The sequence below is a fragment of the Eptatretus burgeri genome, chromosome 4 (assembly GCF_056783735.1).
Source record: "Eptatretus burgeri isolate ZD-2024b chromosome 4, Ebu_testis_v1, whole genome shotgun sequence".
Classification (NCBI taxonomy): Eukaryota; Metazoa; Chordata; class Myxini; order Myxiniformes; family Myxinidae; genus Eptatretus; species Eptatretus burgeri.
In genome coordinates this window covers 6,575,030-6,593,891 of record NC_140964.1, presented here as the reverse complement: position 1 = coordinate 6,593,891, position 18,862 = coordinate 6,575,030, and the positions used below count along the sequence as shown (strand labels likewise).

General features: G+C 43.3%; 1 protein-coding gene across 5 annotated transcripts in view; it reads left to right on the top strand.

Annotated features, from left to right (window-relative positions):
• Window positions 1-18,862, top strand: part of LOC147027402 (mitogen-activated protein kinase kinase kinase 13-like) — a 71,262-nt gene that overhangs the window by 45,997 nt on the left and 6,403 nt on the right. For all 5 annotated transcript variants that reach the window (XR_015057028.1, XM_085876762.1, XM_085876759.1 and 2 more), the window contains 3 exons: window positions 13,903-14,019; window positions 15,005-15,142; window positions 17,245-17,719. Coding sequence is in view for 4 of the 5 variants with exons in the window: in XM_085876762.1 (XP_085732888.1) it covers window positions 13,903-14,019; window positions 15,005-15,142; window positions 17,245-17,719 (730 nt within the window). In the remaining variant the exon portion in view is untranslated. The remainder of the gene's footprint in view (window positions 1-13,902; window positions 14,020-15,004; window positions 15,143-17,244; window positions 17,720-18,862) is intronic.

The window sequence follows — 18,862 nt, the reverse complement described above, 5'->3', positions numbered from 1 at the left end:
TGTAAAATTGTGGTGATTCTGATTATTTCAGAATAAAATCAGCTGTTCCTGTAGGTTTCCTCTGCTGGGTAGTGATTTTCACAGCAAAGACTCAACCACCAAAGGAGCTTTCAAAATCCATCCAGAATAAAGTTTATGGAAAGGCACAGATCAGGGGATGGGTATAAAAATATTTCAAAGGACTTGAATATCCTTTGGAGCACAGTCAAGACAATCATTAAGAAGTGGAAAGCGTATGGTACCACCAAGACCCTGCCTAGATCAGGCCGTCCCTCTAAACTGGATGACCGAGCAAGGAGGAGACTGATCAGAGAGGCAACCACGATGCCAATGGTAACTTTGAAAGAGCTACATGCCTTTTTGGGAATAACTGATCACTGTGTGCATGTGACAACAATATCACAAGCACTCCACAAATCTGGCCTGTACGGTAGGGTGGCAGGAAGGAAGCCATAACTCAAAAAAGCCCACCTTGAGTCTCATTTGGTGTCTGCAAAAAAACACTCCAGAGATTCTGAAGCCATGTGGAAAATAGTTTTGTGGTGTGATGAAACCAAGATGGAACTTTTTGGCTGAAATGCAAAAATACGTTTGGTGCAAACCCAACACAGCACATCACCCAAAGAACACCATTCCTACTGTGAAGCATGGTGGTGGCAGCATCATGCTATGGGGATGTTTCTCATCAACAGAGACTGGGGTACTTGTCAGGATAGAAGGGAAATTGGATGGAGAAAAATACAGAAAAATCCAAGAGGAAAACCTGCTGCCCTTTGAAGAAAACTGAAATTGGGACAGAAGTTCACCTTTCAGCATACCAACGACTCAAAACACACAGCCAAAGCTGCACTGGAGTGGCTAAGAAACAAAAAGATGAATGTCCTTGAGCGGCCCATTCAGAGCCCCCAAATAAATCCAATTGTAAATCTGTGGCATGACTTGAAGATTGCTGTCCATAAAAGCCCCCCCCCCACTCATCTTCACTGAGCTTGAACAGTTTTGTACAGAAGAATGGGAAACTATTGCCCAATTCAAGGTGTGTAAAGTTGGTTTAGACCTTTCTCAACAGACTCACAGCTGTAATTGCTGTCAAAGGTACTTCCACCAAGCATTAACAGAGGGGGGTGGACACTTATCCAACCAAGATATTCTAGTTTTGTATTTTTAATTAATTTTGTGAAATTTGTACAATTTGTTTTTCACTTGGAAGTTATGGGTTACGATGTGTAAATAAAGGTGGAAAAAGTCGATTTAATGCAATTTAATTCCAGATTATAAGGAAACAAAAGGTGAAATTTTGAAAGGGGTTGCAGACTTTCTATCGGCACTGTGTAGGTGTGTTTGTTTGATGTCCTCCTGGAGTGACAGGGTGGCGTTTGAGAGTTGCTGGGATAGAAATACATGTTCCATTTGTTAGCTCAGCATTTAATCAATTTCACATTTGCATCGATTGATGCAGCCTGCTGTCTGCCTGTCAGTTGGATGGGGGTACTATACTGTATAATGCAATGTTCTTGGTGGGAAGGTAACCCTTTGTGCTGCAAGCAGCAAGCTTGGCTAGCAGAGCAGGATGCCAGGTATTGATTGCTTGAGATATGTCGAGGGATACGGACCTGTCCTCTTGCTTGAGATTTAGGGCTTCTGATCATGGCTGAGAGAGAAGCAGCATGTCCATAAGTGAGTGATGGGATGAAATGCACACTTCTTTTTTTTTTGTATTCACAATGTCGAGGGTCGTGTAAGAGCTAACACACAGAATGTACAACAAGGGGAGCAGGAGACAAGCGGGGTGGGAGAGAGAAGCACAAAACAGTGTGGAACGGAGACATTATGAGATCTGTGGAAGGGTGAGGGACTGGGTGGGGTACACAGGTTAAATAAGACGAACACGACAGGGACTTTCAGGTCCTTACACGACAGGGACTTTCAGGTCCTTACACGACAGGGACTTTCATGTCCTTACACGACAAGGACTTTCAGGTCTTTACACGACAGGGACTTTCAGGTCCTTACACGACAGGGACTTTCAGGTCCTTACACGACAGGGACTTTCAGGTCCTTACACGACAGGGACTTTCAGGTCTTTACACGACAGGGACTTTCAGGTCCTTACACGACAGGGACTTTCAGGTCCTTACACGACAGGGACTTTCAGTTCCTTACACGACAGGGACTTTCAGGTCCTTACACGACAGGAACTTTCAGGTCCTTACACGACAGGGACTTTCAGGTCCTCACACGACAGGGACTTTCAGGTCCTCACACGACAGGGACTTTCAGGTCCTCACACGACAGGGACTTTCAGGTCCTCACACGACAGGGACTTTCAGGTCCTTACACGACAGGGACTTTCAGGTCCTTACACGACAGGGACTTTCAGGTCCTTACACGACAGGGACTTTCAGGTCCTTACACGACAGGGACTTTCAGGTCCTTACACGACAGGGACTTTCAGGTCCTTACACGACAGGGACTTTCAGGTCCTTACACGACAGGGACTTTCAGGTCCTTACACGACAGGGACTTTCAGGTCCTTACACGACAGGGACTTTCAGGTCCTTACACGACAGGGACTTTCAGGTCCTTACACGACAGGGACTTTCAGGTCCTTACACGACAGGGACTTCCAGGAAGGAAAGCAGGGAATTTGAAGGAGATGGGTTTGGGGTGAATTAACGGGGGGAGAAGAGATTGTTGTTTTGGATGGAAGAAGAAAGATGGTGGTGAACAGCTGTTTCTTCTTCCTCTTCTCCTTCTTCTCCTTCTTCTTCTCCTCCTCCTTCCCCTCCTTCCCCTCCTCCTTACCCTCGTCCTCCTCCTCCTGGTAGCCATCCTTTTGTTGGGGCACGACGATGCCGCTGATGCTGTGCCCCGATATCAGTACACTGGTACTCATTTTGCCGACCTCGGAAGGATGACAGGCTGAACCCCACCTGGTGTTAATTCAGTGGCCAACGGGGCTCAAACTCTGGACCCAAAGATCCCAAGCCAGCCTCCCTCACCATTAAGCCAACACCAGGCTTTAAATCCATACTGATTTTTTTTCTGAAATCCTTAATGGTCATAAAGACATCAGGCTGTTTGTAAAAAGGAAAGACTTGAAGTCAGCAGCGATGATTTATTCAATGAATTTTTTTATAATGGGAAGTTAGCTGAGTGTTCTGTCATTAAAGCATCTGTTTTTGCATCATTATTGTTAACTAGCAAATACCCCCTGTCATTTCGCTGACTGGAATAGTAAGAGGGGGGAGAGGGAGATGGGGGAGAGTGAAGAGGGGTAGGGGAAGGAAAGGCAGCGTGAGGTGAGAGGAAGGGAAGGCAGATGTGCAGTGGAGCATAAATTAAGATTCATTCTCTCATCAAAATTATTCCAAACACCACGCACATATATCTGGAGATAAACTCCTGTCTAGCCATAAACACCGCCTGGACACGTCTGGAGACAGACACCGCAGGGATGCATCCGGAGCCAAGCTGTCCGCAGACAAACTCCCGTCCAGACATAAACACTGTCCGGAAACAAACACTGCCCAGACATGTCCGGAGACAAACACCACCCGGACATAACCACTGTCCAGGCACGTATGGAGTTAACCACTGTCCAGACATAACCACCATCTGGATATGTCCAGAGGGAGAGAGACAGAGAGAAAGAAAAGGGGAGAGTGGAAGGGGATGGGGGGGGGCGGGTTCTGGCAGATGTGGCTTCCAGTTTAACAGCACACATATTGACAAATCACCCTGCCTGCGAAACACCAGGATGTCAAGTTTATAGCTGGGCTCGAATTCTAACCCAGGCTTGACAGCTTAGAGCGAGCACGTGTGCTTCGGATATCCTGCCATGATGTTAACAAAACGTTTCATTTGTTGTATTTCTATTCAACTTTGCCAAAGTGACCACAGAACAACGCGGGTCCATCGCAGACAAGTTGCCCCTGAACATTGTTCAAATCGATTGATTGTACAGTATCCAGTGACAATGCGAATATTGTAGAGCGCTCGCTAAGTGGCTTAAGCACTCCAACGAAATGGTTGATGCGAAACGGCTCTCTTGGCACATGGATAGCAATCACCAAACCATATTAAACATACACCTCTTGGAGACACCTGAAATGTCAAATACAGTAAGTCCTCGCTTTTCGCAAGGGTTGCGTTCCTGGAAAACCTTATGATAAGCGAAACTGTGTTAAACAAAACATATTTTCCCATAGAAACCAATGTGTTAAAGGGGGGATGTGTTTTTGGCTCGGAACTTTTTGGACATAAACACAAATAAACAAAACACACTCCTCGAGTAGTGGCGACTTACCCCGAGGCTGGAGGAACGGAGTTGATTGCGGTGGACAAGTCACACTTGCGGAGTGGCAGAATCGTCCCCCTCTTCACTTGACACTGTGCTGTCACTTTCTTCACCAGCGGGAACGGTCTCTTGGCAGCTGGTTGAAGGAGCATCCTGGATGGTGGATGGAGTTGGTGCTGCATCTTTTGGCTTGAAAAATGCATGGAGAGTGGGCTGGATGGCTTTCTTTTTCTTTGCTGCATAAAGTTCCTTGTAGCAACAAAGGGCATCATAAACAACACTGCTAAAATCAGTGCTCCTTTCAAGATTTGGATCTTGCTTGATAACAAATTCTATGGCACTTTCAAACGAGCTGAGGATTTGGCTGAGGTTTTTCATGGTGAGATGCTCGGATGAAGGTGTCACAGCATCTTCTTCTTCCTTAAGAGCCCACTGCTGTTCCAACTCCATAAGATCTTCATTGCTTAAGGGTTCTGCATGAGATTCCAGTAAGTCATCCACGTCCTCTTCGTCAACCTCTTCAAAACCAGCCTCCTGCGCCAGGTCTACAATTTGACTTGTAATCAACGGAACATCAGCAAACCCCGTGAAATTGTGGACACACTCAGGCCACACTTTCTTCCACACAGCGTTCATTGTGGAGGCACTCACCTCCGCCCATGAATCCTTAATGTTTTCCAAAGCCATTTTTATGTTGTATGTTCGCCAAAACTCCTTGATTGATAGCTTGTCCTTATCAGTTTTTTTGATAAGCTGCAGCATGGTATGCTTAACATAATAGGCTTTAAAAGCAGCAATAACTCCCTGATCCATAGGCTATAAAGGTGAGGTAGTATTTGGTGGTAAAAATACTACATGCACGTTTTCACACCAGTCTTCCATTTGCTGAGGATGGGCAGGAGCATTGTCTACAAGCAGCAAAGATTTGTTGTCAATGTTGTTCTCCTTGGAGTACTTCTCAACATGATTGGAGAAGTAATTGATCACATAATCGTGGGTCAATGCCCTAACAAACTACGCGCTTTTTCTTGTATCACAGCAAGAGATAAAGGCATGCGACGTTTCGTTTGATCTTCTATCCACACACATAATAAACGCTCCATGTTGTGCATAGCACCATCTCTCATTCTCGTTAGTGTCGTTGCACTCGAACTGGTCGCAATCTATGATATTTTCTTTATCTTTGCCAAACTTTGAACGATCGAATGTACAGTCGATGCAGCGATTGCATGCGCGCGGCCGATTTCCGTTGTCCCTTCACCTCGTTCATGTCTTTTAATTATATCCAATTTCACCTTCAATGTGACAGCCTTTCGTTGTATCTTGAAACGAGGTGTGCTCGGCAAAAGACTTGCGGGTCGCTTGGGATTCATACTGGAAGGTATGCAGGCGAGCGTGAAGAGAATATGTACAGTACAGCGTACAGTACATGCGCAGTAAAGTGAAAGTGTGTTTATGCGCATCCTGTGTGATTGTTGTTTTTTGCAGGCAGTTTGAAACTTTTTTTTGCGTTTTTCCTTGCAATGACATTACGATAGGCATAAAATGTTTGCGATAATTGAAAAATTGGTCATTAAAACTAAATTCCGAATAATCGAAACTACGATATGTGAACTTCCGGTTAGCGAGGACTTACTGTATGTCCAAATTTGACAAATTAAGACTTTTTTTTAGCAGTTGGAACTGCTGCTCACTTCAATTCTGGAGCTAAAAATTTGTAATTCAGCCTCATTTAAGGGATTCTCAAGGTTATGGCATGTGCGGAAATGAACTAAAGTCACGAATGCTGTCGTCTCTGGGTGTTTATAAACATTGCACTGAATCCAGTGATTTGTAGGTATGATCAGCTGGTAGATGATATATGCATGTATGTATGTATGCATGTATATATATATATATATATATATATATATATATATATATATATATATATATATATATATATATATATATATATATATATATATATATATATATATATATATATATATATATATATATATATATATATATATATAACATTCGACGATACATGTGAGGAAAGTGGGGAAAAAAATGAATTTTATGGCAAAGAAATCATTGCGGCCTGTTCCAAGTCAAGGCATGATTGAGCAAGTCAAAAAACATGGCGGCTTCAGACCCCAGCGAGGTAACCCAGGATGCGCCTTAAGACCCCATGGAGAGCGAGCTGGCCGAGGATGCGCCTGCTAAAGGATCTAATTAAATAAAGGCTATTAATTATCTTCAAAAGGGGTGTAAATTAATTATCCCAAACACCCAATTTTACTCATGCACTCCTTTGGAATTCCTTTCGTATGCATGCAACATTTTAGGCCGCAAGGTTTCATGGTTTTGGAGTTATGGAGGAGACACACCGACGCACTGACACGCACAAACAAACAAGCAAACACACACTGACATTTATTAGTACTCTGGATAGAAGTGATGTTGGCTAACTTCCAGGTAGATGGGAGATTAGGGTGTTCCACTTTTACAAAAGTAGTTGCTGGAATGAAGCACTATGTGCCTATCGATTGCACTAGTGAAGTTGGGTGATCGACCAAAGTTTGAAAATTTCCCCGCCTTTTTTGACCGCGGGTCGGCATTTTGAAATTTCACGAAAAATCCATATTTTTGGAAATAATATTGATTTTTGAATATTTTAAATAATATATTTCTCTGTGTTTAGATGGCCGAATGCACTTCAGTAGGCACCAGTATGATAGTAACTACCCGTAAATATTATTCACAACTTGTCCCAACATTTTGAGAAGGGGTTGCCATTTTGGAATTTCACTGAAAATCCCATATTTTGACAATTATTGCATGGCACATTGTTAGGCATTTACAGAATATCAGTTGTAGCGTTTTCATAAAGACATTATTAATGACAAATGAGAGCATGATCAATTAATTATGAGAACAACCAAATATGTTTTAAGGGACATGGTTTTCATATATTACAACATAACAATCTTGCAAACAAGTAACCACACAGATATTTTATAGAGAAGATATTGTTTGTTTTGTATAGTCTGGGTAAAGCTTCCTGTGCTCTTCCACGCACTGTAGCAATGCTTGACGTCGTTTCTCATCATTGCACATATGAATAAAGTCAGACATGAGCTTAATTCCTCTTTCAGCAAGATCATATACGACACGCAAAGAATTCCCACTTTCGCAAAATTTCCTGTAACTAGCGACCTTGTCCCACATAGCCACAGGAGCCCTGACCATTGGTCAGTCAAGGTTTATCTGCAAGTACACAAAGAATAATAATAAAAAAATTTCATTAGATATACACAAAATATACGATTTTCACTGAATTTCCAAAATGGCAACCCCTTCTCAAAATGTCGGGACAAGTTTGTGAATAATATTTACGGGTACTTGCTATCATAACGGTGCCTACTGAAGTGCATTCAGCCATCCAAACACAGAGAAATATATTATTTAAAATATTCAAAAATCAATATTATTTCCAAAAATATGGATTTTTCCTGAAATTTCAAAATGCCGGCCCGCGGTCAAAAAAGGCGGGAAAATTTTCAAACTTTGGTCGATCACCTCACTTCACTTGTGGAATCGATCGGCACATAGTGCTTCATTCCAGCAACTACTTTGGCAAAAGTGGAACACCCTAATGGGAGATGTTCAGAGAAGATGCACAAGTTGGGGGAGTGCAGACAAAGGGCAAGAGCATCAGTGCAACAATGACAATTCATGTTCACCATCGATAAAACTTACTCTATCTTCACGGTTGAGAAAGACCAGACACAAGGTTGAGCAGATGTTCTGTTATTTGGTGATAGTGTGATGGGTTGGGTACCAATATTTTGAGACAAACATTGAGTTGTGACATTCTGTTTTCTGTCAAACAGAGCCTGTGGTCACATCCTTTGAGGTAAGGGAAGGGAGGTGGGGAGTATGTGGCAGATAGAGTTTACAAGGCACCACCATGACTGACGAGGAGACCTGTTGGAGAGTCTAACCTTGAGATTAGCAAGATAATGTTGCCACAGAGATATAGGCTTGAACAAAAACTTGGTGGAGGGACAGGAGAGACTGGAAGGAAAGTTTGTCTTTCCCAAATCCAGAAGGCAGGGTGTACCATTACCAGACACGTGGGTTTGGATGTTCATGGTTTGGGTCATGTCTTTAGAGTTCCACAAAGCCTTATCAGAAAATCCATGGATGGTTGTTACAGAGCTGACGCCCAACCAGTTGGAATGGTTGCAATTGAAATTGCCACTGATGAGGGGCAGAGAGCTGGAATGGATGAGTTGATCCGTGTTAAAGAAAATAGTGGAATCTACAGTCATCATTCATTGGCATGGTACACCACAAGCCAGGTGTTGGCTTAGTGGTTAGGGTGGCGGCTTGGGATCCTAGGGTCCTGAGTTCAATCCCCGTTGGGCCGCTAAATTAATACACCAGGAGGTTGACTCGGCCTGTCATCCTTCTGAGGTCAGCAAAATTAGTACCAGTGCACTGGTAAGGGGGACACGGACACTGCATCAGCGGCATAGCCGCGTCCCAATCAATGATGCAACCAGCAGCCACAGGCTGCACTCGATAGAGAGAGATGGTACACCACACAGCCAAGTGTCAAGTGGTTGCAGAGGTGTATATGCAGCCACATGTGTTTCAGCAGGCTACGAGGGTTAAGGATGTTTCATGATGTGATTATCAGTACTTGCAACAAACAAGAATATTTAGACAGGCCAGATCCGTTGGTGTATTGTTCGTGTTTGAAGTTCTCACAGAGCTGGCAAAACATTGTGTACCATTAAAGAAACCGGAAACTGGATATTTACCCTTATTCTCCCAATTGCTTTCCTTCCTCATTTAAAAAAAAAAATCTACCCCAACCTTCCCGCCTCCTCCAACCTTCCCACTCTCCTCCAACCTTCTCGCTCTCCTCCAACCTTCCCGCTCTCCCTTTCTTCTGCAGGCAATATGTAAATGGTCTATCAGTGCACTGCACGATAGTCCATTAATATGCTGGAGGAAGTGTTATGTTGGGTTGTGCAATAATCCATTGAGACTGTGCAGGAATATATGGGTGTTCCAAAAAGACCCGGACAACTTTGGTTGTTGATATATTTGGAACCACAAATGATCCAATGACATCCTTTAGTTTCTATGATCGAGAAACTCAAAAAGTTTTGTGACACCACTAATGCACTTCAATGTGAGCTCTGTTTGTCAGGTGCAGGATATCAAGGTGGTACACGAGTTCTTGCCATGTTCGGCTCGGCATGTTTGCGTCAACCATTGTAGTGCAGCATATAACTGCAAAATACCCCTAGAATACTTTGGTTTGTGATGCAAGCATTAAATTTGGCACAAATACTCTCTTTGGTCAACTGTGTTAAAAAATGGTGCTGGCCACGAATGAAATCAAGATGGCGGCCATTTTCCAAGATGGCCGCCATCCAAATTGAAAAGTATTATTCTTAAAGCAAGTATTTGGATTAAAGATAATATTTTGAGTGTATACTTAGGTTTTAGGGGTCAAAGAATCTAATAGGAATGTTGTCTGGGCTCTAGTACATAATCAAATGATCAAAGCAAAGATGGCGTCCAAGATGGCTGCCATGAAATCTATAAATCCTAATATTTCAGGAACTGTGCTGAAGATATTTTCTTATTTTCATCAGAATATCCTATGATGCAAGCATGAAATTTAACATAAATGATCTCTCGTCTCCAAGGATCACTCTTTATGCAAAAATATTGCTCCTGCTGAAAATTAAAATGGCTGCCATTTTCAAGATGCCTGCTAAGCCGTATCTCCAGAAAAATCAAGCTGCTAATAATCATTTATCATTTCACAAAATTTAGTGGTAAAATACTTTTTTCTGATTTGTTGCATAAATGTTCACTTGTTTGTCATATATTGCAAAATTACCTGTCACAACAAAGATGGCGTCCAAGATGGCCGCCGTAAAACTTAAAAATATCTCATCAATGAATAAACATAGAAATACTAAGTACTATAAGTCGGCAAATAGGTAATAAAGATAATGGATTTCATTAGAATTATTACTTATTTTGTCAGATTGCATTTTAGAGGGTGGAGGAAAGCTTAACATAATTATAATGGTGATGTCAGTGCACAACCAGGGCACACTGGTGACATCACTGCTGTGTAACTCAGCATGGGGTTCAGTGTCAGCTGATCTAGCTTTACTAATGCTGTAGTAATAGACTAGTAGTTGTAGTATAGTTTAGTTTAGTGTCCCAAATGCTGTCTAACAGCCCCATATCCAGTAGCTAGTAAACAGTAGTTTGTAGTTACTAGATTTAGTTAGATAGCCGCGCCTGAATTGACAGGGTGTGCCAGCGCGGGAGAGCCGAGCCAAGGGTAAGGGGGCTATACATGACTTGCTCATGTAGTTACCCGAATGGTGTACAGATCACACGGGACTTAAATGACACTGGATGAATGATCGGACTCGGTGTAGGTCACCCGAACGTAGTCGTATCCCATACAGGAATGTGCGTTGATTAAGGTGGTAAAAGGATAAACCCTCAGCCTTAATCAAAATGGCAGATGCTAATCCAATTTTAGCCAAGAGGCAAACAGACTGGACTAGATGCTGTCTTTGCCAAAAAGACAAAAAGAATGAAGCCCTGACTTCCCCTCCTACCCATCATGTCCCAGAACATGATGGGTATACTATGCTAGCGACCAATATACCTCTATTCAATGAGATCAGTGCACTCCCATTTAGTTTAGACCCAGCTCGACTGAATGAGGGTGGAGGTATAGAGGCAACGCTGAGAAGGAATGAGGAAAAGTACCACATGAGTTGTCGGTTGTTATTTAATAACACTAAACTCGATCGTGCCAAGAAACGTCGATCCGACTCTCGTGGTAGTGAAACAGATGAAGGGCATGTGAAGCAGCGACGAACTAGCCATCAAGTATGTATTATGTGTGAAAAGACATCACCTGAATCTGACCTTCGGCAAGTTATGACCATGAACTTAGACAAGAGACTGCACGAGTGTGCTCAAACACTGAATGATGGCAGGTTGTTAGCAAAACTGGGTGGTGGAGATGCCATTGCCCAGGAACTAAAATACCATCGTGCCTGTTTCACTTCTCTGTACAACAGAGAGAGATACCATCTCAGAAGTCTTGAGAAAGACTCACATCAAACTAAGGAGGAACCAGATGTGTACCCACTGGTTCTTTCGGAATTGGTGAATTACATTGTTGAAACCAGTCTGAATTCAGACGGTCCCACAGTCTTCCCCCTTGCAGATATTTACCAGTTATACCAACAACGTCTGGCATAACTGGCTGTTGATACTCCCACTGTCAATGCCACCAGATTAAAGGATAAATTATTGGCTGAAATCCCTGAGCTTGAAGCTCACAAAAAAGGAAGAGGTGTGCTTTTAGCATTCCAGAAAGATGTGGCTTTGTCACTGTCAAAAGCATCAGAATACTCTGATGCACTTGTGATGGCTAAAGCTGCAAAAATCTTGAGATGAGACATACTAGACCATCAATCAAGATTTGATGGCACATTTCCTGAAGGCTGTGTTAAAGATGCTATACCACCCATTCTCCTACAATTCGTCGGGATGGTTGAACATGGAGCAGACATCAAATCACAGCTCAGATTTGAGGCTTCAAAGTCTGACCAGGCCATTTCCCAGCTGCTGCAGTATAACTGATATTCCCGATACAAAGAGGGAGCAGCAACACACAGACACTCCAAAGACAGAGAAACACCATTCCCAGTGTGGGTCTCTCTATCTTTGCCAAAACCAGGAAGAGAAGCCTGGTAGAAATGCTGCATGAGCATGGCCTCAGCATCTCCTATGACGACTAACCGTCCATGGTTGATTTTCCCTTTGCAAAATGGGAAGAATTTTTCTGTCCATATATGAACCATATCTGTCAAGTTAGTAAACCTTAAAAAAAAATAAAATCTTGATTTTGTTCCAAATGCTAGTTCGTGAACAATGGTTTATAGCTATTGTGGCAGCCATCTTGGACTCCCATCTTTGTTTCAGCAGTATGCATGGGAACTAGGAATCTAAAACCATGTCCACCTAATTAGTTGATCCCAAAAACCTAGGTATAGATCCAAAAATTATGAGTCTATGTCTATTATTTCCTGAAATATGAGCATTGTTTTGGTTTTGCGGCAGACATCTTGGATGCCATCTTTGTTACAACCATGCTGTGAGGTGTTACATTACAAAGAATAATCATGCTAAAATCTTAGACACAAAAAACTTTGGTTTACACCCTTAATGTTGTGTTTTGTTTCAAATATTTAGCTGCAGAAGAGGAATTTTCTGTGCATATGGTGGCCATCTTGAAAAATGGTCGCCATCTTGGAATTTTGCGTGTCCAGCACCTTTTTTGAAAAAAGTGGACCTCAAAGAGTATTTGTGCCAAATTTCATGCTTGCATCACAAACCGAAGTATTTTTGCAGTTATCTGCTGCACTATTGTGCATGCAGTTGTGTTCCGAGAACGAAGACCCTGCAGGTTTGCCACTTTGGTGTTGTCGACAACATCTTTGACACCCACACAGAAAAAAAAATCAAGGGGGGTTATGTCTGGTGTTCGTGAGGGCTAGGCGGTTGGTCCGTCTCGGCCAATCCAGCGACCTGGAAATTTTTCATTCAGGACGGCTCGAATGACTAAGGCCCAATGAGGGAGCACCAACCTGTTGAAAAATGATATCAGGTTGCAGGTCTTCAATCTGTGGGAAGGCGAATCTTTTCAACATGTTCATGTAAATTGTTGAGGTCATTGTATCCTCTGCAAAGAAAAGTGGACCCACCAAGCTGTCATGGAGAAGGCCACACCACACATTGACCTTTGGACTGTCTTTGGACTTTGGGGGTTTTCAGAGCCCCAGATCCTCAAATTGTGTCGGATGACCTGCCCCGATACATGAAAGCAAGGTTTGTCTGTGAACATGACCTGTTTCAGGTAATCTTCATCATCCTCTATACGACTGAGCATTTCCAGTGCAAACGCCTTGCGTTTGGGTCCATAATTTGGTTTGAGTTCCTGCAGGATCTGCACCTTTTTCGGCATAAAGCTTCAGTCTTTCATGCAAAATCCTTTGTCCAGTCCTGGTTGGTAGTCTCAGTTCTCTGGATGCGCATCAAATCGATTTATTGGGACTTTGTTGAAATGGTTCACACACTCGTTCAACATCTGCTGCACTTGTGTTTGCTCGACCGGTACTTTTGTGTTTCTGACAACTTCCAATCTCCTTAAACTCCTTGTACCACTCTCTGATATGAGTCTGCGTTGGCGGATTCCTTCTATACCTTGTATGGAAATTATGCTGAAATTGCATGTAGGATCTCATCAAGACGAGATCCAACGCACTGAGCTTTCTCCTGTGGAGTCGCCATTTTCTTTTACATTAAACCACCAAACCTGAAAATAAAGAAAACTTTATGAGGTTCTGTATCATATAAAACAAAGGGTATTGTTTTATCATTTGTGGTATGAAATATATTAAGAATCAAAGTTTTTGTTTTTTTGGAACACCCTGTATGTGTATTGCTGAGAGAGAGTAGAATGGTTTGTGATGGGAAAATCTCCATAGGCATGCACTTGACATCCGTGAGCATTATGAGCGCAAGCTGGAACGTGCCAACAACCTTTACATGGAGCTCAGCGCCGTGATGCTGCAGCTTGAGGCCTGGGAGAAAGATCTTGTACGGTAAGATAGTGGTTTCCTTGAGTCTCACCGAATCAGTGATATCCTCTTGCTCTGCCTTCTCTTGCTCTGCAGCCTCATGGGGCTACCAAAGGAGTAACAGGCCAGGAATGGACTAATGAGGTTTGGTAATCATTCGAACATTAAACAGATTTGGAACAGGCCATGGCCCTGGTTTCCAAAGGCTTACTTACTCCTGTGATGGGATCTTCAACTATGCACACAGATGAATAAGTACGAGTATACATTTACGGAATGGCCGTGGGAATAGAATCAATTGGTTGCTGGTTGGTTGTTGGTTGCTCGGTGTCTTTCACGAAGAGTAGGTGAGTTATCACCGGCACCCTGAACAAATGACTAATTCCTGGCTGCCCTGACTCTCGCCGATGGACACTTGGAAAGTGTAGCGAGCACGCAAAATGCCTCGCAATATAAGGGAGGCCTTCACCCTGCAATGGATTTGAAATAGGCTGGTGTGAATGTTGATGAATGATTTTATATTTGTGGCCTTCTATTTGTGGCCTACATGTTTATTAAATTTAAATATATTCATTAGTTGTGGAGTCACAAATTTGTGCACCATCAGTCATTGCCATGATGTGAATTTCAATCGGCGAGTGCCACCTTTTTTTATACAACTCGAGGGTTTTGATAACCTCGAGGGCAAGCGGTTAGGCGTGCAAAAGTTTATGCAAATCAACACTTGAGTGTGCCATCGGCCATTGTGCAAATGGCACGCAGCGCTGTCGAGTGGTGGAGGCAACGTTCGAGTGTCATTTACCCATTGGGTGATGATGCAATCAAGTTGGTGTTGATTTTCATGATGTATGTCTGTATAAAATGTGTACACTATGTATATGTGCATATAGACGTTGTGTCGCTGCCTGAAAGTGTCTATATGTGTTTTTCTGGGGTTTTTTTTTTCACTGAGAACAGAGTTAGGTCCTTGTCATAATTTGATGTGATAGCGGGGATGTACGATCTGCAGGAGGGAACAGGAGCTTGAAAAGCGATGTCCAGGTACATACAAGCGAGCGACCTTGCGCCATTCCATCCACTCTTGTGCTGTGGAGCGTCTTGTGAAGAAAAAACAATGGGCTTCAAGGCCTGGGCAGCAGCATCACAGGTACATTGGGGATATGGCTTTATGGCATGCTTGGATGCATTCTGTTGTTTGCTCGTTCATATCTCAGATAAATACGAGGGTGAGTCAAATTATGTTGCTTTGCTCTCCTTGGCTCTTTTCTTTGAGTCCCCACAGATACATACTGCCGGTCATTTTTCAACATTAAGCCTGCAGCATAGAATTCGCATAACCACACTCGGACAGCCTTCTTGACATATGCGGCGTAAAATGCTTGCCATGTAGTGTCCTTCAGGGACTCAAATGGGTGGTAGTCTGATGGGGAAATTCACGGGCTGTACGGGGAGGGTATGGGACAACTTCCATCTTAAATTTGGTGATGATGCCTCCTGTCGTACGGCTGGTGTGAGGTCTGGTATTGTCCTGTTGCAGTAATGTAACACACCCCTGGACAGGAGACTGGGATGTTGTCTGTGAATTTCGTTTCAGAATTTCTGGAGCTGGTGTTCTTGGAAGGAAATCAAAAGGGGACCATTCATGTCACAGAATACCATCAGCACGATTTTAGCAAAACGCTGCTGGACCCTAAACATTTTTAGAGGAGATGTTGGATGCTTCCACTCTATTTTATCTCTTCGATTAAGGTTTTATCGGAATATCCACATCTCCTCAGTTACAATAGCAGAGAGGAAGTTACCCCCCTTGGTTGTTATCTCCATTTGTGGGTTTCAGGTGGTGGGAGAAGTTCTCCCAGAACTCAAAATCTCCACCTCCTTTATTGGTAAAGGATCATGATTCATGAACCAAACTGAAACGTCGTTGTCATAGCCTCGTTCCAAGGGATCTTTTCAAAATCTTCACTGAATCTCTGACAGCCTCCATTTACAGCTCGTTTGGAGTGATATTCCCGGGAATGATTTTTAAATACTCAGCAAGGGTTTTCTTTATCATTACTGTAGCTCCGACTATCACTGGTACAATTTCCACATCCTCTTGACCTCATTTTTCAGATCCTAATATTTGTTCTGGGACCGGGATGTTGAAATGTTTACAGATGTGCCAGTGGATTGCTCTGCAGACACTGTCATGTATTTCTGTGTACAGCTGTTCTGTCATGAGTGTTTTGTTTTTTTTACATCCCAAAAGTAGGTGGCTGGTATTTTCTGTTTCTACCCCACAATACCTGCATTTGTCCAATTGGCTCATTCCCATCATTTTCTTAAAGGCATTAGTTTAGTGTCCTTGGTCTTGGGCATTGATGACCCCTTCATTTACCCCCCTTAATTATGGAAACACTCGAGTAAGGTTATCCTGGTTTCCAAACGCTGGCCCTTATGGGTATCTGTGAGTATTTGGGGCACCCATCTACGTGACACCTTTCAAAAATTTAGTTTGACATGGACAATCGTGTGCATGCGGTCCCGTGGCTGATATAAATTTCATTGGCAATGTCATTTCCGTCATGCCTTGATCACTACAGATTAGTTCATTCACATGGGAGATGTTTTGTGTGGACATGTCATCTGCAGTCAACGAGAACACTGTTCACACGCACACTTTGTCTTCCTTCTCCAAGCTTTTCTGTACATTCCAGACCTGTACCTCGTACTGTACACTCATTCATCTGCACATTTCAATTACATTCATGCCTCAGCCCACGGAAAATGGATAATTGTTCATTGTTCTTCTCACGGCGTCGCCGTTTGTAAAACTTTCCAACGGCACCGCCATCCTGATCATATGACTCAGAGTTGCCAATCTGAAAACAGTTGATCACACCATGAGCACACTATGCAAGGGTGCCATCATACATTGCTGGATGGAGACAGGTGTGCATGTAATCGGCAGGTGTCATTGGAATGAAAAATGATGTCATTTATTGACTCACACTCGTATGATTATTTTTTTGTGCACTGTTGTCTCTTCTTTTCACAGCTTACCAAAATATATAAGCTGATGTGTTCCAACTAACCCTGTTTCTGAACATGCATTCCATTGATACATTTCTAATATGGTGCAAACATTGTACATGTGGCATTACACCAGGAAACTGTTTGGATGAATCTTTGTTTGGATCTAAACAAACAAGTGAAATCAATGGAGTGAGGTGTTAATTGAGAAATAACTGTGTGCTCATGTTTCAGGCCTGACCTTCCCAACTCCGAGCTCATCCCAGGAAGTCTGAACCCGTGTCCCAGTCGCTCATTGGCTGCCATATTGGGGACCCCTGGTCACAAACTGTGCACACCCCCAGGCAAAACTCGCTATCGCAGCAAACGCCACCGCCGTGGGGGTAGTCGTGGCAGCACCAGTGACTTCAGCTGGCTTGGGGCAAGGCCTGAGGCCGAGGGGCTAGAGGCAGATATGCAAGCTTCCTTTGTCTCTCCAGGTGCCCCAAGGCCAGCAGACACACAGGGTTCAATGGTTTCCAAACCGGACATCATCTGTTCAACGCTGCAGGCCGATCGCACCGCATTGCTCTGTGGATTGACATCTGAGGCGTTGCCTGGTGACGAGGGCTCATGCGGGGGGAATGCTGGTGGCTACATGGACGCTGGAGCAGAGACAACAGGAAAGCCACCGATGGAAGGGACAACTTGGCTGCCTGAGCAGTCGAGGGTCAGAACATGAGGCGCACAACAAATAGACACCGAGCATTAGAGAGCCAAAGGAGGCTCTTCCTCTTCATCCAATTCCTCCTTCCCTGTTCTAATTCTCCTTCACTCTTTACCATTGGTGTCATGGAATCCGTTCATAGTTTAATGGTGATAAAGGAGGGAACATAGCAGAATGGGCAAACAGTTATTGTGTTGTCATTGGTTTTGTTGTCCCATAACCTTTATCTGCAGCTGTTATCTCATGTTATACCTGAGGTTGACAGTTAATGTTTTTGGTGAACTTTAGTGTGGTAATCATGATTGTGGGATGAGGACGTATCAATATGATGGGCATGGCTAAATATCAGTCATATGTTTTTTTTTTCTTTATACGGTGTCTTGAGTCACAAGCTTGTGGAGGAGCGAGAACACAGAACGGACGACGACGTAACATAACAAAAATAACAGCAGAAAGTTGGGGGGGGGAGAACACTCCTGCAGCAGGGAGACTTGGAAAAAAAAAAGGGATGTGGGTAATATGGATAAAGCCGCAAACTCTCCATTACAGAAGTGGAAGGAAAAACTGGAAATTTGGAAAGAGATGGGCCTGGGGAGGGTTAATAGGGGTAGAAAACACTATGGTTGTAGATGGGGATGTCCTGAGATGGTGGTGAACAGCTGTCTTGAAGCCTTACAGGGAATTGTCAGAATTGAAAGACACATTCCAAATGTTCTTTTTTGTGTACATAGTCGAGGCTCATGGAAGAGCGAGGACACTGAACAGATCTCCCCAGAAGGGAGAGCAGTACTCCATCAAGCTGCAGATGACGGTCTTGCAGATGGATAGGAGTTCAGGTGTGCCAACAAAGGACTTTGTATGATGGAGGATACACAGTCGACAGCTGACTTTCGAGGCAAACTTTGAAATGTGGTTTGCCCAAGAAAGATCATGGCTGATAGTGAGACCCAGGAGTTTGAATGACTGAACTTCCTCAAGAGGATTGTTAAGAAAGTAGATAGGAGGGTTTGTTAGATGGTCCTTCGAGAGAGAGAGAGAGAGAGACAGAGACAGAGACAGAGATTTGTCAGGATTGAAAAACACATTCCAAGTGTTTAACCAGTTTGTGATGTTTCCAGGTCTGAAGAGAGCAAAGAGGCTGCGGCA